This window comes from Rattus norvegicus, chromosome 14 (genome assembly GCF_021556685.1).
Source record: "Rattus norvegicus strain SHRSP/BbbUtx chromosome 14, alternate assembly SHRSP_T2T, whole genome shotgun sequence".
NCBI classification, from domain to species: Eukaryota; Metazoa; Chordata; class Mammalia; order Rodentia; family Muridae; genus Rattus; species Rattus norvegicus.
This window is the reverse complement of record NC_141547.1, coordinates 73,322,412-73,343,654: the sequence shown is the minus strand read 5'-3', so window position 1 is coordinate 73,343,654 and position 21,243 is coordinate 73,322,412. Positions and strand designations below refer to the sequence as shown.

Genomic DNA, 21,243 nt, shown 5'->3' with positions numbered 1-21,243 from the left:
CAGGAGCAAACAAGAAAGAACAAACAGGTTTTGGAGCTAGAAATCTCTCTTTGGGTGAGTAGGGACTTGAAGTTTGAAGTTTCTGTGTGGTATTCACTTGTAAATGAATCATGATGGGGCCTTGAATGAGGATCTTGACAGGGGTGTGGGAAGCAGATGAGGGAGAAAAATGAACTGAAAGAAAGTGGAGAACTCCGTAGGAAATACTGCTGAAGGGCCCCATGGGCTCACACACATCACTGAAGCGCTGAATCATGACTCTTTTTATGGCCTCCTTTGCCTGAAGGAAAAGAACAAAAATATATCTTCAGCATTACAGTCCCAGTCTTGTCTCCACGGATCTACATCTTGCACCTCTTCCTCTCTTCCTGTCAGAGAAGATGTCACCTTTACCTCAGAAGAAAATCTGTATCATCCACCCATTTGCCTGGAGACATCAAACTTTGGGTAAGATGTAGATTTTCATGTCACTTCCTAAATATGCCCTACTGCTGGAATGTGTGCCTCATTGTGAAGTATATGAGCTGAGACCCATTGAAGGTGTAGGTTAGCTTAAAGCCGAAGAAGGCAAAGACATAGATGGGCAGTTGATTTAAGGAGGTTTGAATTGTGCTGCAGACTCAATGAGAGCTTCAAATAGCTGACAGGGGAAAAGGCTTTAGAGAACTTGAGGTCAGCCTCCTCTTCTCTGTTTCAATCATCCAAAGATTGTCTTCTGTGCCTTCCTTTCCTTAGGAAGAAACCTTGTCAGCCTCACAATGGTCCCACTGAAACATTGCCTGATTGCCCTTTTGATCTATGCTATTAATAGTCCTGGAGAGGATTATTACTGGAACATTAATGTCATTTGACAGAGGAGGAAACTGAGACATGTATCTTCCAAGTGACAAATGAAAACAGAATCATCATATTGACTCCTCTCTAGCCTGAAAGCAGTTGTCTATTTTTTTATTTAACATATCATTTTTATTGATTATTTCGAAGATTCATATAATATACCCTGGTCAACCTTACTTCTCATTCCTCCCAAGTCTGCCCCCTACTCTTTTGGCCTCCCCACACTTCCTTCCCAGCCCCTACTCTTGTAGCCTCCTCACAAAATGCAAATTGGACTTATAGAGTCAATGGAGCCTTGTCAAATTCTGGGTAGCCAGCCTTTTACATAAAAGTAAGTCCCCCCTCATCACTACCCCTGCCAATAGCCATAGATTGTGGAGAGCTACACTTCAACATTCTTATCTCTATTAAAGACTGCTCTTCAATGGGTTTCTGTCTAGGTTGTTCATTTTGAGTAGGATTGGGCTTGTCACAGAAGCCTTCTAGGTCTTTCTCAACTGCCAGTCTACAGTCATTGATATCCCTGAAGAGAAGCTTCCTTGTCCTTTACAGTCAGTAAGAACATGGAACATGGACTTTCATATGGTATCTGGGAACAGCATAGATTGGACGTCCACCTACCTCTGGTGTAAGCACGAGCCATAGACCTCAGCACAGTCTCCAGTGGCAATATTGGCCATCGACACCAGTAGGTCTCTGGCAGCAGCCTAGCCAATGGAGATCACCATGGCTTCAGGCAGCAGCACACCATAGACATACGCATGGCTTTTGGTACAACATGGTCATCAACTTGGCCCTGACTTCAGTAGGACCACAGACAACAGCATGGCCCTTGGCTGAAATCACAGGCTGCTCACATCTTTGTGGCTACTGGAAGGCTTCTGACCCATGGACATCATCAGGCAGTAGTACAGGCCACATACTTCAACATGGCCTCAGGTGATAGCTTAGAACTCTGACATCAATATAGGTCAACCTCTGTCTGTGGCATATGCACCACTCTGTTTCTCTATCCTTCCAATTCCTCCACCAGAAATTTGGCATCAAAAGTGGCATCAGAAAATGCAGTGAGTTAGTCATGTTTTGCCCATGTAGCTCAATATGCAACTACTCATTGCCATAAGTCATTGGTCTGGGTCAAGGTCTCTGGTCTCTGAAGCACCATAAATACTAGACCATCACTGAGACTTCTAAGATCACAGCCATTGCCTCAGGTTTTCATCTTTAGAAAGATGATGTGCTCTTGGATCTAGTTCTGTGGTACTGGCTCCTTCTCATGGTCCAGCAGCTCTGAAGTGGAGTAGCTATTGGGGTTGACTGACTAGAAGCAATGGATCTGGGCATGGGTTGGCTACTCATTCTTATTCTGAGCATTTTAGCAGTCGGTTAAATAGTGTTTAACTGATATGGGTATACATTTGTGTTTAGGAACTGGCATTGGAAGGATCTGAGGCTCCTCTGTTACTAAACTAAGAATTGAGAAGAGACCAGTTGAAGCAGAAGCAGAGTCAGTTTTAAATCAGGAAAAGATCCATTTTCAAGGGAAAAGAGGACCAAGTACAGAGAAAGATTAACTGCTCTGCAGATAGGTTGCAGAAAGTGGAGGCTTTTTACCCTACCTTAGAAGGAGATCTGGAGTTGGTTTGAATAGTGTTCAATGTTTGCCTCTGTCTGCTACATTTACACAATGTTATGTGTTGTATCTCTCATTTCTACTCAGGGTTCTTTTCTAATTTTGCAGGAGGCTTTTTGGACCTCAATGTCTGCCTCATTTTCCTAGCACATACCCCAATTTCTAGTCTTCTGCCTCTTTAATTTTTGGCTTGCTTTATAATAACCCTAAATTCTGCCTACTCTCATCTTTCCACATATTCACTGTCTCCCCACAGCCCACCAACAAATAGGCCAGTGTCCATGCAAGATGCTCAAGGCCTCCAGGAGTCTGCCTCAGACGATGTGCCTGGCAACCCTGGGATCCTTGTCATCCACTGGCATTGCCTTGGTCATTCTCATTTCTCCATGTGTTCATGCTGTGCCTTTAGCATGAAAAATGATGCTTTCTTATTTAAATACTGCAAATCTTTTGAGAGCTTAGTTCAAATGCAGTCTTTATAATCGTGGAATTCAAACCCTATTTCATTTTTAATATGGTGTACCCTTGCGGAACTTCTCTCCCTCTACTCCTGGCATCCAGGCTGAACCACCTAGCACACTTAGCTCTTTGAGAAATGCTGGGAACTCTATCCCACTCTTCATGTATGTGCTAATTTTATATAACTGGCAAACATTTAATGGGTGTGTTTGTAAACAAGGCCAATGTTTTAGGAAAATGGTTAAGTACAAACAAATATATAATGCTTGTCTCAGAAGAAAGTAGACCATTCTGGCCTCTACAGAACAATCTTTTACAAATTGCTTGTTCCTTCAAGCATTTTCCTGTCTAACTTGCTAGACTGATCTAGACTGCTTGTTCAAAGTACCAATCGCCAGCTCTAACTTCAAAGACTTTTGTCTGAGATGTCATGCGCATGTTAGGTCATCTGTATGCTAACTCATGCCTAGAAGCCATTGGCCTGGAATGCCCTGTGCCTTTATGAATGGTTTAACCTATAAAATAAGTCAAGCTAGTTGAGGATCCATTCATAGCAAAAAGAGTCCTGTTCTTAGATACCTCCTGAGGCTTACACATGGAGTCAGGAGTACAGTGTGTCACAGAAAGAAGCATATAAGTGGCATCCAAATGGGGACAAAAAGGTTTTGATTTCAATCTTCTTCTTAACTGTTCTCCAGTCTCTGCTATCCCCCCATTTCCTTTCCTTGTCTGTTGTTTTTCCATTATGGTCATGGCTGCACATCCCTTTTTAATCCTTAAATGGCCTCCTCCCACTGCTCACTGACCGAGTACAACTTCATTCTTTAGAGACTCCTCCCACCACCCACACTCTGGTTTCTCATTCTTCTTTCTCTCTTTGATTTGTTTTCCAGATATTGACACGCTCTCTGCCCTCCAAGCCTGGTGTAGTCTACCTTATGAAACTGAATGTGTGCAGAGAACAGTCTGTAGGCCATGTTAAATCCTCCACTGCCACCAGAGAGGCAGGTAAAGTATCAGGTAGGCATCAATGTGTGCTTTGTATACTTTCTACAAATGAAGTCTTTTTCTTCTACTGGAGAAGCAGTATTCCCTGGTGTATTTATGTAATATAAATGACAATGAGGCTTGTCTAAACTATAGAAAGCTCAAAACCAAGGACCACCGCTGCTTTAATTTCAGTGTCCCAGTCTCATGTTACTCTGAGTGTTACTGTGCCCCTATCTCACCTGAGTTGGCAGAGTGCCATCATACTGTCCTAACGCTGGCTGGGTTGGCATGTTTAACCAGGTTTTTCTCCTCTGTCCACCTTCACTCCATTTGTAAGGGACTTAGTCACCTTTTCTTGGCTTCTCACAGTATTAGCTTGAGTTATCTCTCACTTTCCAGTCCTTATTTGAAGATTTTCCACTCTTGGCCAAATGTAGAGAGAGACAGGAATCTTCATTACTCTATGACATAAAGATCTAGACGTCTTATTTTTAATTTTTAATTTGTTCTCTCATATGATAAATCCTGAATATACTTTCAGCTTCCTCTTTTCCTCCCAGCATCCCTTCCCACCCACAGATCCACTGTTCCTCCATATCCCTTCATAAAAGAGCAAGACTCTGAGGGATATCAATTGAACACAGCACAAGTTACAATACGACTAGGCACAAACTCTCATATCAGGACTGGGTCAGGCAGCCAACTTGGAGGAAAAGTGTCTTAAGAACAAGTAAAAGAGTCATACACAGCCCTACTTCCCCTGTTAGAAGTCCAACAAGAACATCAGGCTATACAACCATAACATATATGCAGAGAACCTAATGCAGATCCACACACACACTGTGATTGCCATTTCAGTCTTGGTGAGCCTCTATGAGCCCTACTTTTTAGGGTAAAACTCTGGCTATAGTTGAGGTAAAACATTCACTACAGCTTCTTGTGCCTGTTCTCTATCCATGAAGATGCTGAATTCCAAGGAGTTTGGCCACTGGCTCAAGGACATAGACATAAGTGAGAATGCACAAAAGCTAGATGAGATCTGCTAGGAAATACATTCTCTCTCCCCCTTTTCCCTTCATTCAGAGTCCAGTAGTTTATGACATGATATGCTTAGATACCACATAAACTGGTAACATATATACCATCAGAATCTAGCCCAAGTGATGAAATCTACCAGTTCTTTTTGTCACATACTCTTTTAAAATTTCTGTTTTCTTATTGGTCTGTGTTCAAGAATGTCAACTCGTAATAGAATGGAGAGAGAAGTAACCTATTTGTCACCCTGACTTTGTTACAAAAGAGCTGCAAAGTACACACACACACACACACACACACACACACACACACACACACACACACACAGACAAAAACACCCTAACCTACAAATCATGTTATGGTTAATAAAAGAGCAAATTTAGCCTCCCTGGCCCAACCTACAGGCTGCAGAAGGGACTGACAGTACTTTCTCTGTATTTTGTTTAAGGGCTCAGTACAAAAGGTTTTCACCATAGTATAATTAACTTTTTATCATTAATATTCTGAAAAATTGAATTGTGTTGGACATAGGTCACTATAATGAGAATTTAATGACAATGTATTACAATGCAAGCTAAGCTTTGAATGTGTGCTAAAGGCCTCACATTGCCACTGACCTATGCAAATTTCCGTCTCAGTGGCCCTTATTCTTTCCCACTGTGGCATCTAGGCCCCTCCCCACTCTCCCCTCATCTCCTTAAACAATGATTCCCTCATTTTCATATTAATTGCATCACTTAACTGAGATAATGCTCCCTCTGAAATGAGCAAAGGGATGAATCACTGAAACGGGCTATTATTCTTTTTGCTTAACCAATTTCACAGGCCGCGCACAAAGCAGTGCCTTCATTTGGCTTCCCATAATTGCTTATCATTAGGCCCAGCCGCCCCACCAAGTACCTTTTTATTTATTTAAGTCTCATCTCTGATGGATGGAAAATGAGTCACTTGCATATCTGAAAGTCCCAGACTGTTCTGTGACGCAGTGAGGGAGTCGTGGCATTCTCAGGAGATATAATATCTAGAAACTGCAAGCATAGGTTATTCTGAACTTTCCTCTTTTCCACAGAGATTCTGGAGATGGACACGGCCATCAGGTGACCTACAGGTGTGGAGTTGTAGCCCCAGAGGTTTTGAGGAGAGAGTACTGGACTCCCAGAGTAAGGTATATGAAGCCTTTCCACGTTTGCTTCTCACTAAGGACCATAGGGTGGCACATGCGGGTGGACGACTGAGCCATTGAGAAGCTGGATTTGGACCCTCATTTACTCATTTGTGCCTACCCACAAACGCAGGATTATACACGATTGTTATTCACTCCATCATCCTTTAGAGAAAATTGCACAGCAAACGAGAGGAAGGGAACAGTCCATTTTCTGAGGGAAATTATGCTGTTATCAGCAACAGCCACACTCTGAGTGACATCAAGGAGTATGGTCTCCTCACGATTGAAAGGAAAAATTCCCTTTAGCTTGTCAGGAGATCAGGGATGACACATTCCCTGGAGGTTTACAGGGAGCACATGGTATGCTTTTGTTACAGTGGATAACAGAGCCTGTCATAGAGGAGTGCTAAGCTCCATGGGCTTGCAATGCCCTGTCATAATATTGTTTCTCAGATTTGCCTGCTATGATTGTCTGCTATATATCCCCTTCCTGTTTGGTTGGAGGCAGTCATACTGTCACCCATGCAATTCCTCCACCTTGAATCTCCACCTTCATCAGGGTCCCTCAGCTTAGCACTCACACACCAATCAAGACCATGACAAGGCCTGTGTTTCTTATGCTCCTGAAATCTCTAATAGAGAGTAGAGTGTAGCTTGTATGGTCATTCTGCTTAACTCAGACAGGAAACGACTTTGGTGGTATACAATAGGCCCTTTACTGAAGGCAAGGAATAGTCTAGGGTACACATTTTCAGGATGTGATTCTTAACCCTGCAACAGTAATAACCCTTCAATTAAGGGTTAAGCCAGTTAGCCCAGTTATTCTCATCAAAGACAGTGAAAGTCTCCCAAGTGGGTTTTCACAAGCTCTCCAGGTAACTCTGTTGCCCAACAGATGAAGGGTCATTTGTCTTGGCATCTTTTAGAAATCCATTATATGTTCATGAGTATCGCCATGCTAGATCCTCACCATTACTTTTGAAGCATAGGCTAGAGAAGGCAAGGTTGTTAGCGTTATCTCCATTTTGCAGATAAAATCCTCTGGGATGCACACAGCAGGGAGATAAAATTTGCATGTGAGAAGTTAGGGATAGAGAGAGGACAATTTTCTAGGTTGGTGGGTATGAGGATTGCATGGAGGCTGTCATAGGATTCCTTTCGCTTTGACAAAACACCATGACCTAAAGACAAGCTGGAGAGACTTATTTTGGGTTACACTTCCGTACTGATGTTTATCATTGAAGGAAGTCAGGACAGAAACTCTAACAGAGGAGGAACCTGATGACAGGAGCTGATGCAGAGGCCATGGAGGGGTGCTACTTAGTGGTTTGTTCTTCATAGCTTGATGTCTGCTTTTTTATAAAACACAGGACAACGAGCCCAAGGCTGGCACCACCAACAATAGGCTGGTCCCTCCACCAGTTGCTAATTAAGAAAGTACCTTATAGCTGGCTCTTCAGGACACAGTTTCTGTACTGAGGTGCTCTCCTTTCAGACAACTCTAGCTTGTGTCAAGTTGACATGAGATTGGCTAGGAGAGAGACTCCGGAACATAGTCTAGGATGGGGATTAGGCATGGAGACAGGAATATAGAATACAGCAGAGTGAGGTGGCATTTTATATGAGTTAGGATGGCAGAATTAGATATGTGGAGACAGAATTTTGAGAAGGAATTTTGAACCACAGACAGAAATGGGGTCTGATTTTATGCAGAACTGGCATTCTGCCATGCAGACGGGCTGATACCTAGCTTTGCTGTGCTAGATGCTAGATGTTAGATACTAAAGCAGATCAAATCTTAATATTGTGTTCTCTACTTCCAGAACATCAATGAGTTTTTAGTAGCTAAAGTAATATGTGGCATTTAGCAGAGGCTTGTTCGGAGTTCATTAAATTAGTGGCTGTATGGATGTGAGTGTAATTACTCCTATGGAAGAGTTGTATAGTAGAAAAGAACCATTGATTTTAAAACACTCCATGTTCATTTGGTAGAACATCAAGAAATAGAACCTACTTCCTGGATATGTTGATTTTCCATCCCAATGTCTAATATGAAAACATGTCTCCTTCTAGAATTCTAAACTCACAATACTCTGTGAATGAAAATACAAAACCAAGTAGAGAATAATGAAGTAGCCATTGGGCAATAAAGTGGATGTGGGATGGCAGTTTCAGCATGAGATCCCATTATGACATACTCTACTTTAAACACTATTTGCATGTGAGGATGAGTAAACTCCAGGCATTAACAAGAATACACAGACACTGGCAACTGTAGGGAGCATGAAGATGCTAATGGCAGAGAGGAATAAGACTGGGGAAAAGGAGGCTCAGATTATTTTTTTATGTCTTTCTGTTTTTAAGAATTTTATACATGTATATATATGTTTGGTGAATGTGGGCATTCAAATCACCCTATTCCTTCTGCTCCAGTTCCATACATTTCCTTCTGCCATTTGCCTTCACAATGTTATGTGCTCTTTGTTACAAATTCACTGAGGTCACCTACTGTTGCCTATATGTGCATGGGACTTATACAACAAGTCCATCCACTGTAGTATAAAAGTCCTCTTAGGGGTATCAATCCTGAAGAATACTGCCCCATCTCCCAGCAGCCATCAATTGACAGTAGCTCCTTAGCTATTGGTGGGAATGGAAGGAATGCTTGAAGACTGGGTGATGAACGGTAGAGCAATATTAGAAGTTCCCCAATTTGCAACCAACAGAAGATGATGCTTTACATAGAATCATTTGAAAACAGTATTTGGGAAGGCTTAGATAAGGAAAGAGTAGAAACCTTTAATTAAACATACTTAACATTAATTAAACATTTGTAAGTGGAATGTTTTGAAAATGACATTAGAGCTCTTGTATACACCAATGCTCTGTTCAAGGCTGCCTGGCAGACAATGATATATTATTTGATAGTCATGGATCATGTCATGCTAAGTCACCGCCTTTCACCTTGGTTTACTTAGCTTTAAAAATGAATTAAAGTATTTCATAAACTGCCTCTTTTCCCACGGGGTATGATTAGATTTTTTCCCTTATATAACATAATGACAAACTGTGGAACTGATGTTAAGAACCACTGAATTTCCTTGATTTAGAGTTGACTCAGTGAAAACTATAGTTTAAGAGAAGTTATAGAGTGATAAAGCAGAGACATTTGCATTACTGGGAACACCATATTATTAAAATAAACAGATTGACTTTAAAGATGACGTATGTCATAAAAATTAAGCCACCAGAGAGCAGAGTTTGAAATAATGACATGGAGGGATAGTAATATATTGCTGAAGCAGAATACCATATTGCTTATGTTAGTTTGTGTGGGCTAAATATGAAAAGGAGTATAGCATCCAAAATGCATGCAAGACTTGTTTTCTTCATACCTAGCATCAACATGGGTATTCCAGGTCAGCAGAGGGTATGAGCATGAGAGTAAGTGAAACATTTCTTCACCATAGGGATTTCAGGGGTGACAGTAGCTTACCATATTGAAGGTATGGTTCCAACGGTGGCCTTGATGGTCATTACAAGCTTCTAGCTGAGAGCAAGAGAAGAACGCTTTTATAGGTCAGATCTTCACAGGACACACACTACTTCCACCCATAATCCATTGGTATAAACCTTGATTTCAAGGAGGCTAAAGGAGTTACTCTCCAGAAAAATTGAGTTTGCCAGGAAACTGGAAAATCCAAGAGGTGTTTCAACCTCAATTTTACTGATAAAGACAGTGGATTATTTAAGAAACACTGGCTTCTATACATGGATCTAAAAAAATATTCAAGGTCATTTAATTATCTCTCTGTGTTCAAGTCACAAAAGTCAGTTATTCCTAAAGAGTGTCCAAAGAGTTTCCAATCCCTCATATCTACCACCTATTTGAATCTAGTGGATATCACATATACTGGTATGCAATATGTACTGGTCATGGTAGGTCATATGTGTAATTTCAGCACTTGAGAAGTCAAGGCAGAAAGATCAAGAATTCAAGACCAGGCTAAGCTACTAGGTTACATAGTTAAGCCCTTTCCCCCGAGAGCTGCACATAAAATATTCTGGTTTATTAATATGGATTTTTCTACCCTCCAACCTGTGAAAAACAAATTTCAACTTTTAAAGTCTAGCTATAGAATCTGAAAGCAACTGTCACAGAGCATTAGTACCGGAAGAAGGTAAGCCCCTTTGACTCTGCATAGTGGTAGAAACCAGACGAGTTTTAACATGCATGCTGGGTGAAAGCCATTATTTCCACAGGCAGATTATTAAGTGTGATTTGGCCAGGGTTTTTAAAAAATTAGAGAAGGTCTGTAGAGAAAGCTTCAATCTTTGAATAGAATGATAGCAGGAATGTAGATGGTGAAGGACGTGGAAATAAGGAACATCTTATTGGGGACAGAGGAGAGGCTGTTATTGGTATAGAGTGACAAACAACTAGACTGAAGGTTTATTTCATAGTGTCAGAAGTGGAACTTGAGAGTGATGCAATTGGACAATCACAGAGGCTGTTTAGCTAAGCAGTGACTTTATTCCTTTTGAGTGATTATAATAAAATGAAGAAAGAATCAGCAATGATAGAATTTCTGATTAAACAGGAGATGAAACTTAAGTATAAATTCTCAGTTTATATTGAAGAGTGGGAAAAAACTGTGTGGGAGAAAGAGTCTGAAGACTGTGGCCAAGTGGCAGGGTGATATAAAGATTTGCATAGATCATCCATGTTAGCAGAAGGTAGGCTTAAGATAGGTGGAATTCAGACCTTGAAGGTAATTATGAAACTGCCAGGGTTGCCCTCAAGGTACCAAGCTGCAAGGGCTAGATGGCTTTAGGAGCAAGACCTTCTGTGTTTGTAGAGCACTCACCACCTCTTACTGCATGTTCACCTCTTATGCTCTAGTCCTGAACTCCATGCTCATCCCAGATATACCTTTAGTAGATATATCTTGGTGCAGTGTGATAATTTTGTATAATGTTGAGGAAAAAACATCGTCTTTATAGTATGGCCAAAGACTTTGGACTTGAGAAAAACCTCTGGCAAATATTACCTCTCTGCTTAAAAAAATTAGTCATGATTAGAAAATTTGGTTTCTCTCTCTCTCTCTCTCTCTCTCTCTCTCTCTCTCTCTCTCTCTGTGTGTGTGTGTGTGTGTGTGTATGTTTGTATGTATGTATATTTGTTTGTTTCAAGATAGGATTTCTCTGTAGTCCTGACTGTCCTGGAACTTACTCTGTAGACTTGACTGGTCTTGAACTCAAGAGTCCAGACTCTGACTTTTGAGTTCTGGGATTAAAAGAATGCACTGCCACCTCCCAGCTGAAATTTTACTTTTGAATGCACAGGATAATATTTTCTTATTATGGCATCAGTATAAGTTATATAATTAACATATAAAAACCTTCCAGTTTTTTTTAAATAGCTTTGATTAGAGTCTCTACCTCTTGGCTGCCACTGGATTCACTTTGTAGTAGCAGGAGCCATGTAAATTGAGCTTTGGATTATTATGTCTATGGTTAGCCTGGGGTTCTTTAAGAGGAAGAGAACTGGTGGAATGAATATGTATCAAAGAGGACTTATCAGATTGAATTATATCATATAGTCTGGATAGTCCAACGATAGCAGTCTTACAGGCTGAGAATATGTTATTTTCTCAGTTCATAATCCTGGATCATCCGCAGATGAATTTACCAGCAAGAATGAAGTCAAGCAAGCAAATTCAAGAAACCTTTTTTTCTACTTCCCATATAACCTAGTGTCATTAAAGGGTATCACACACACTTAAGATATGTATTTCCTTTCCAAATAATCTGCTTAAGAAAATTCCACAAAATTGATTCCAGATCTTGTCAAGCTGACAACTAACATCAACCAGCACACATTGCTTAGCATTTAAATGAGGTATAAGGTGATTCCGGGTTCCAGAAATGGATCATTACATTATGGAAAATTACTATTGGAAACATTTAAGATTAATTTAGTGTAAGCCATCATAACACATAGAACTGCACTAAATGGTAGCATTGAGAGTTTATTTTCTGGCTTCAGCTGTGATAGTTATCGTAGTGAGCCCTAATATAAAAAGGTGCCTTCTCTCTGAGCATGGGACTTCATGCCAGAATTCTGGCTGGCTTGATCTTGTGCAGGTCTTGTATAACATAGCAAGCTGCAGTTTGAATTCATGGCTGTAATAGTAACATTTCAGCAATAGCCATTGTCAAAAGTTTGTTTGTAAGCCTACAGCATGACAACGGTGGAAATGATCATGATGGGTACACGTGGGGAGTGCTGCATGGGCTGAGTCTTCAGATAGGAACAGCAGAGAGTCCAATGAAGAAGGAGGGCACTGAGAATATAAATGGGTTTTTATGTGTCAAGCTACAAGCTATTCAGTCTTTGATGAACATTAAATGGCAGACAAGAGCAGGATGTATTGAACCTGTATAAAAGGCAGGAACTAGATAGGTCATGAGAAAGCTCTGGGGACAAGAAAGGAACTTAGAATTTACCTATTGACACAATTTAGTAGCCATGTGATATATTCTATTTACTGCTGGAAAGATTTTTTTCTCCAAGTGAGATGAAATCTGACATCATGTAATTTGAGTCTATGTTTTCAGTTCTGGAGATAGATCAGAACATTGATATTTAAAGACAGATTGCATTTTTCCCATTAAGCCAAGCATCCTAGCTGTGTACAACATGACTGCGAGGCTACTAACCATCCTTGTGTTCTCTAACAGCCACCATGGACATAGAAATTTGGAGAGGAATAGCATGTCAGTGTTGAGGGAAGGGAATAATTTAGTCTTGGACACCAATAAGCTGGACTCATCATCTCTACTATAATAATCTTTGGGTCACTAGAATAGATATTTGATACAGGTCCTATATGAATTAAAGAGAGATTTAATTTGCTTCTAGAGGTCCAACTAAGTACAAGACCTGGTGGCCTCATTGTTTTAGATCTCTGGTGACAGTAAAATGTCAAGATGGGAACATATATTGGGATTGAGGTTCACGTCTAAAGTCAAGAGATGGAAGGACAGGATGTGATGAGTAAGGAGGATCTTCTTCAGACTGTCATTTGAAACACCATAAATATAAATCAGCAATGACAATTTGATCCAGAAGAAACTGAGAGGCTCTGCCAGTTGGCCTAAACCAGTAGAAATGGCAAGAAGCCACTGGAACACCATCAGAAGTTTCTTGGTCTATTTCTTTCGGTGAAGTCGTAACAAATGATGATCAGCAAAGAGTGGCAAGGCAAATCCATACCACATATGGTCATCGGTGAAGATCAGTGTCAGCAAAGTCCAAATAAGACCAGCAAAGAATGGCAAGGTGAACCAACACCACACGGTTTGTTGGGTTATATTTTTATCCTTTTCAAACATCACGTGTGCTCTCCAGCATCTGCTCTAGCAAACCATCACATGCCCACTTTCCAGGCAGCTTCTGGGAAAACACCATGTGTATGTTCTCAGCAAAACATCCTCCCACATGCCTGCTTCAGCCAAACTGGCCTTTCATATGACAGTCTCCAGAAAATCATCACATGACACAGCGAGTTTTCAAAGAGATCAGAAATTTCCACTTTAGGTACAGCTCAAAAATTTGTATTCTGAAGGACTCAAATGAAGAGTTATTCTGTCCAAGAAGGCATGTGGCACAACCCTTGGAAAACTTTACTCATTGTGTCTACAGGTTGGATTTCGGATCATAGTCCCTCATATGCGAAGGCCATAATTATACTCTGTTGCTTAAAGGAGAATAGGAATCTCACGCCGAGTGGCAGATGCTCACTTCATTCCTAAATGCTTGAAATGAAATGCATTGGAATGAAAGTTTTTTCTCTATTAACCTTTAGCAGTATTTATAATGACTATGTTAAATCAAACCTCATTACAATGTAATGAAGCCTGACTGAAATACTGCAGGTATGATGCTGAGTAATTCCATAAATTATTAAATGGTAATTGAAAGTAATATGGTGGAATACATTTTACTCTTGAGGAGAAAATACATAATCCTTTGGAGGGAACTCAAGTGGGCTCAAATAAAGTTCATAAGAAACAATCAGAGACAGGGCAGAGAGGAGAAAAGAAAATTCTATGTGAACTCATTAATGTTGGGAATTAAGTTATAGCATTTTGATATTGAGAACTTTCTGGAATGTTCAGTGTTATGCCCCTTCTTTATACAATACAGACTCCTTGATTCTACTTATTTCCTGTATCTGGTGACAGGTCACTAAGGCTCAAAGGTCAAATTCTAGTTATTATTATATTCATTTAGATTTTTTATATAATTAAAATGTATTCTTTCCCTTTCCCAGCTCCTCCCAGGTCCTCCTTACCTTTCTACCCTCCAAACGTTAGGAAATCTCTATTTCTTTCTGAAAAACAGAAGGTAACACAGAAAATTAAAACAAAAACCCAAATAAGACAAAAAATACTAAATCCAAACACACACACACACACACACACACACACACACACACACACACACACACAAGTCCATTTTGTTTTGCATTGTCCAACAACTTTTGGGTATGGGACCTGTTTTGCAGTGTGGTCCACATCCTCAGTGCCACTGTAGAGAACTAACTTTCCCTTTCCTAACAACTATTAATTATAAATAGCGTTTCGGCTAGAGGTGGGAATTTGTTTGTCTACTTCCCCTTCTCAGTGCTGGAATTTTGTCTGGTTTGAACTTGTGCGAATGTTGTGCAAGCTGTCATAGTCTCTGTGAGCTCTGAATATTTATCAGCCCTATTGTAACTGGAAGACTTTTTCTTGGAGTCATCCATCATCTCTGGCTCTTACAATCTTTCTGCTCTCTCTTCTGTGAAGATTGCTGATCATCATTGAGAGAAGGCTTTGATAAAAACATCCTTCCTATTTAGGGTCAGTTGCTCCACTGGCTCTCAGTCTCTGCATATTGTCCAGTTGTGAGCCTCTGCATCAATTGCCATCTACTGCAAGAATATAGTGTTATAAAGAAATAAAGGTAAAACTAGAAAAAAAGGTTTATGCGAGGGTGGGGATGGGGCAAAAGAGAACTCATGGCAAGAAACAACAAACATTAACAGGCATTTGAAAAGCCATATGGAAACCTATTGCCATGTAACCATTCTGAGATATAAGCATATATACAAGAAATTTCAATAGTCACTATATAATGAAGGAGATGGTCCCCCAACTAGACATCTTGTGCCACCAATAAAGCTCCCTGCACCAGGAGTGAGTTCTATTTTGTTGGGTTGCTTGACAAAGAGGTCCCATAGAACCAGGCTCCCACACATCCAAGCTGTTACCAAAGGCTATTGGTTACCTGATGACAAGGTCCTGTTGTTGAAGACACCACTCATGTCATCAAACTTGGATAAATTGAGCTGGCTGATGATTAAACCATCATTTATATATTCAGCCAATTCCCTGGTTTTGGTTGGTTGGTTGGTTGGTTGCTTTTTTGTTTGTTTGGGTTTTCTTTTGTTGCTGTTCTGTGTTTCAAGCCAAGGTCTCACTCTGTAGCCCAAAATACCCTTGAATACATAGTGATCTTTCTTAATATTCTAGGTGCTGGAATTATTGGTATGAGCTGCACATTTGCCTCTTAGGCTATTTTAAAAAAAGATGTTACTCTTTGACAGTTTCATACCTGTATGTAACTAATTTTCCTTGTTTTTATCTTTTACTCTTGCATATCCTTTAGAGACACACCTCTTCTAAGTCTCCTTCTTAGTTTCATGTCGGGTGTGTGTGTGTGTGTGTGTGTGTGTGTGCGCATGTGCGTGTGCGTGCGCGCATGTGTGTGTGTGTGTGTGTGTATCCTACTCATTTTCAGTTTGCTTGTATGGCCATGAGTGGGAGGGTACTTATCGGATGTTGGCTAATTTATCAGTGGATACAGAAGGACTGAGAGGGGAGAGGCATCATCTTAAATGTAATAATTAATTAAAAAAGAAGTAGAAAAGAGAAGGAGGAGGACAGGGAGAGGGAGAGGGAGAAGGAGAAAGAGAGGAAGAAGAAGGAGCAGGAGGAGGAGGAGGGGGGAGGAGGAGGAGGGGGAGGAGGAGGAGGAGGAAGAGGAGGAAGAGGAGGAAGAGGAGGAAGAGGAGGAAGAGGAGGAAGAGGAGGAAGAGGAGGAAGAGGAGGAAGAGGAAGAAGGCCTTTCCCAGCTCCCATTAACTGCTAGCAATCTCTCAGGGAAGGATGGGGCCTCATGAACTCTTCTTGTTACTGTAATGAAAGAGTGATAGGCAGAGTTTCATTAAGTTCTTATGTAACTAACCACAGATGCAATGAGTTCATGAATGCAACTGTATGTCATATCCTTAAGTTATATTTTACAACTCAGCTATCCTCTAGCTCAGTGGTTTTCAATGTTCCTAATGCTGCGAGCCTTGAATACAGTTCCTTATGCTGTGGTGACCCCCAACTATAAAATTAATTTTGTTGCTACTTCATAACTGTCTTTATTGTTGCTGTTGTGACTTATAAACTTCTAGAGTAATGTAAATATTTGACCTATGAAGGAACTGTTCACTTTCTGAAGGTTAAGAACTCCTGCTGTATGTGTTGTGGTGTTGATGTATTACAAGGATATAGGCCATTGTTTTGAGCTATCATGAGCGGTGCTTTTATAAACATATATCAATATATTATATGTACATATAGTTAGTTGTATACATTTTCTGAAATTGAAAACATACCTTAATGCTACTATCCACAGTTTTTTCAAAGAAATTGAAGGTGATTTGTGTCTTTACAGATACCAATAAGGGTTTCAATAGTTCCATGTCTCTGCTTACACTTAGATTAGAGCTTATTAAGATTTAAAAGTTTGGTGAATTTTGTGAGTTCTAGAATTGTGGCATATTTTTTAATTTCCTTATGACTAGGGATGTGGAACACCATTGCTTCCATTTGTGAGGCGCCTCTGAAAAATGAGTCCAGTTTGTTTGGATACTTTCATGCTTAGGAAATGACTATAGTCCCTAAAGAGGTTATTGTCCTATTTTGCCACCTGTACACTATTAATTTATATACCTTCATTTACATCTCTGATATATCTGAAATATTTTACTTTTGTAAAATGTGAGGAAACAGTATATGGGTATGATTAATTAATTTGATGCCCTTTCATGAAAGGCCTGTGCATTTCATGGACAAATTCTGTGATCAGTCAGAAGTCTGTATATGTATGAATCTATTTCTGGAGTGTAGTCTCCCTTTCTCCTGTATCACATCAGTCCTATAGGGAAGGTGGTTTTCTTAAGAGTTGTTATTTGGCAATACCAGTTATCCAGCTTTGGTTTTCTTCAGAGTTATACTCATGTTGGTTAACCCTTTCCATTTCCACATTTATTTTCTTCTTTAAAGTACAAATTTAAAAAAAATGATGTGTATAGTGCCTGGAACTGAACTGAACCGGTCCCACAACTCCCTGCACCCAAATCCCATGGGGGAGAGAGCTGAACTCCCAGAAGTGAGGAAAATCCTGAGACTTCAGGAGAGGCTGCCACTTCTGCCCACTTCTGCCCACATTCCTGTCCCAAGAGAAAACTATATACTGCCTCTGGATACAGGAATATAGGAGCAGTCAGTGGCAGGAACCTGCTGGTTTCTGACTGTGCCTGGAAGTGAACTGAACTGGTCCCACAGCTTCCTGCACCCAAACACTGTGTGGGAGAGAGCTGGACCCTCAGAAAGGTGGACATTCCTGAGACCTCAAAGGAGACAACTACTTTCTGCCCACATTCCCGACCCAAGAGGAAATCACCTGGTGCCATCTTTTCCTACTGGGCACAGGGACCTAGGAGCAGTCAGGGGTAGGACCCTTCAGGTTTCTGCCTTCACCAAGAGCTGAATGTCAGTTGCCAAGAGCACCTACACACCTGAGAGCAGATGTAAGACCAACTCTTCTGTGCCAGGCCACCTGCCTGGAGGCTTCAGGTCACACAAACCCAGGAGCAGCTCTTTGTTCCCAGATCCAGCTGAAAGAAAACAGGTCTACAGGAGTGCTGACACAGAGGCCTACAAGAAGGTCAAGTCACTGTCAGAGACAACAAGACAAGCTATCACCCAAGACAACCTGATGATGATAGCCAAGCACAGGAACCTAAGCAATAGAAACAAAGACTACTTGGCATCATCAGAGGCCAGTTCTCCAACCAAAGCAAATGTTGGATATCCAAACACACTGGAAAAGCAAGATTTGTGTATAATATCACATTTTATGATGATGATGGAGGACTTTAAGAAGGACATAAATAACTCCATTAAAGAAATAGAGGACAACACAAATAAACAAGTAGAAGCCCTTAAAGAGGAATCACAGAAATCTTTTAAAGAAGTACAGGACCCGCGGATCCCAGCCCACAGCAGCTCTCTGCTCCCAGAGCACGTGGGAGAGAGACCTCACCGCCTGGTCAGGTGGGCACTCCTGAGGCTGCAGAGCAGAAGAGACCACCAACACTGCCCACCCCTGCCCACATCCCTGGCCCAAGAGGAAACTGTATAAGGCTTCTGGGTTCCCATGGGGGAGGGCCCAGGAGCGGCAGGACCCCTGTGCATGAGACACTGCCGGAACCTGAAGGAACAGAGCAGATAAACAGTTCTCTGCACCCAAATCCCGTGGGAGGGAGAGCTAAACCTTCAGAGAGGCAGACACGCCTGGGAAACCAGAAGAGACTGCACGCTGTACACATTACTGATTCCAGAGGAAAACACCAAATGCCATCTGGAACCCTGGTGCACTGAAGCTCCCGGAAACGGCGGCACAGGTCTTCCTGGTTGCTGCCGCCGCAGAGAGCTTGTGGGCAGCACCCCGAGAGCAAACTTGAGCCTTGGGACCACAGGTAAGACCAACTTTTCTGCTGCAAGTGACCTGCCTGGTGAACACAAGACACAGGCCCACAGGAACAGCTGAAGACCTGTAGAGAGGAAAAACTACACGCCCAAAAGCAGAACACTCTGTCCCCATAACTGGCTGAAAGAAAACAGGAAAACAGGACTACAGCACTCCTGACATACAGGCTTATAGGACAGTCTAGCCACTGTCAGAAATAGCAGAACAAAGCAACACTAGAGATAATCTGATGGCGAAAGGCAAGTGCAGGAACCCAAGCAACAGAAACCAAGACTACATGGCACCATCGGAGCCCAATTCTCCCATCAAAACAAACATGGAATATCCAAACACACCAGAAAAGCAAGATCTAGTTTCAAAATCATATTTGAGCATGATGCTGGAGGACTTCAAGAAAGACGTGAAGAACTCCCTTAGAGAACAAGTACAAGTCTACAGAGAGGAATCGCAAAAATCCCTGAAAGAATTCCAGGAAATCATAAATAAACAAGTAGAAGCCCATAGAGAGGAGTCACAAAAATCCCTGAAAGAATTCCAGGAAATCATAAATAAACAAGTAGAAGCCCATAGAGAGGAGTCACAAAAATCCCTGAAAGAATTCCAGGAAAACACAATCAAACAGCTGAAGGAATTAAAAATGGAAATAGAAGCAATCAAGAAAGAACACATGGAAACAACCCTGGATATAGAAAACCAAAAGAAGAGACAAGGAGCTGTAGATACATGCTTCACCAACAGAATACAAGAGATGGAAGAGAGAATCTCGGGAGCAGAAGATTCCATAGAAATCATTGACTCAACTGTCAAAGATAATGTAAAGCAGAAAAAGCTACTGGTCCAAAACATACAGGAAATCCAGGACTCAATGAGAAGATCAAACATAAGGATAATAGGTATAGAAGAGAGTGAAGACTCCCAGGTCAAAGGACCAGTAAATATCTTCAACAAAATCATAGAAGAAAACTTCCCTAACCTAAAAAAAGAGATACCCATAGGCATACAAGAAGCCTACAGAACTCCAAATAGATTGGACCAGAAAAGAAACACCTCCCGTCACATAATTGTCAAAACACCAAACGCACAAAATAAAGAAAGAATATTAAAAGCAGTAAGGGAAAAAGGTCAAGTAACATATAAAGGCAGACCTATCAGAATCACACCAGACTTTTCTCCAGAATCTATGAAGGCCAGAAGATCCTGGACTGATGTCATACAGACCCTAAGAGAACACAAATGCCAGCCCAGGTTACTGTATCCTGCAACACTCTCAATTAACATAGATGGAGAAACCAAGATATTCCATGACAAAACCAAATTTACACAATATCTTTCTACAAATCCAGCACTACAAAGGATAATAAAGGGTAAAGCCCAACATAAGGAGGCAAGCTATACCCTAGAAGAAGCAGGAAACTAATCGTCTTGGCAACAAAACAATGAGAAGAAAAGCACACAAACATAACCTCACATCCAAATATAAATATAACAGGAAGCAATAATCACTATTCCTTAATATCTCTCAACATCAATGGCCTCAACTCCCCAATAAAAAGACATAGATTAACAAACTGGATACGCAACGAGGACCCTCCATTCTGCTGCCTACAGTAAACACACCTCAGAGACCAAGACAGACACTACCTCAGAGTGAAAGGCTGGAAAACAACTTTCCAAGCAAATGGTCAGAAGAAGCAAGCTGGAGTAGCCATTCTAATATCAAATAAAACCAATTTTCAAGTAAAACTCATCAAAAAAGATAAGGAAGGACACTTCATATTCATCAAAGGAAAAATCCACCAAGATGAAGTCTCAATCCTAAATATCTATGCCCCAAATACAATGGCACCTACATACGTAAAAGAAACCTTACTAAAGCTCAAAACACACATTGCACCTCACACAATAATAGTGGGAGATTTCAACACCCCACTCTCATCAATGGACAGATCATGGAAACAGAAATTAAACAGAGACGTAGACAGACTAAGAGAAGTCATGAGCCAAATGGACTTAACAGATATTTAAAGAACATTCTATCCTAAAGCAAAAGGATATATCTTCTTCTCAGCTCCTCATGGTACTTTCTCCAAAATTGACCATATAATTGGTCAAAAAACGGGCCTCAACAGGTACAGAAAAATAGAAATAATCCCATGTGTGCTATCGGACCACCACGGCCTAAAACTGGTCTTCAATAACAATAAGGGAAGAATGCCCACATATACATGGAAATTGAACAATGCTCTA

The 21,243-nt window shown here is 40.9% G+C and overlaps 1 protein-coding gene across 3 annotated transcripts in view; it reads left to right on the top strand.

Annotated features, from left to right (window-relative positions):
• The window catches only part of LOC120096625 (uncharacterized), a 312,239-nt gene that overhangs the window by 191,640 nt on the left and 99,356 nt on the right, over positions 1 to 21,243 (top strand). For 2 of the 3 annotated variants that reach the window (XR_015637067.1, XM_087584552.1), the window contains exons 5-7: positions 287 to 447; positions 3,823 to 3,949; positions 6,024 to 6,119. Coding sequence is in view for 2 of the 3 variants with exons in the window: in XM_087584552.1 (XP_087440678.1) it covers positions 287 to 447; positions 3,823 to 3,829 (168 nt within the window). In the remaining variant the exon portion in view is untranslated. The remainder of the gene's footprint in view (positions 1 to 286; positions 448 to 3,822; positions 3,950 to 6,023; positions 6,120 to 21,243) is intronic. The other variant, XM_087584553.1, reaches the window with a different exon arrangement.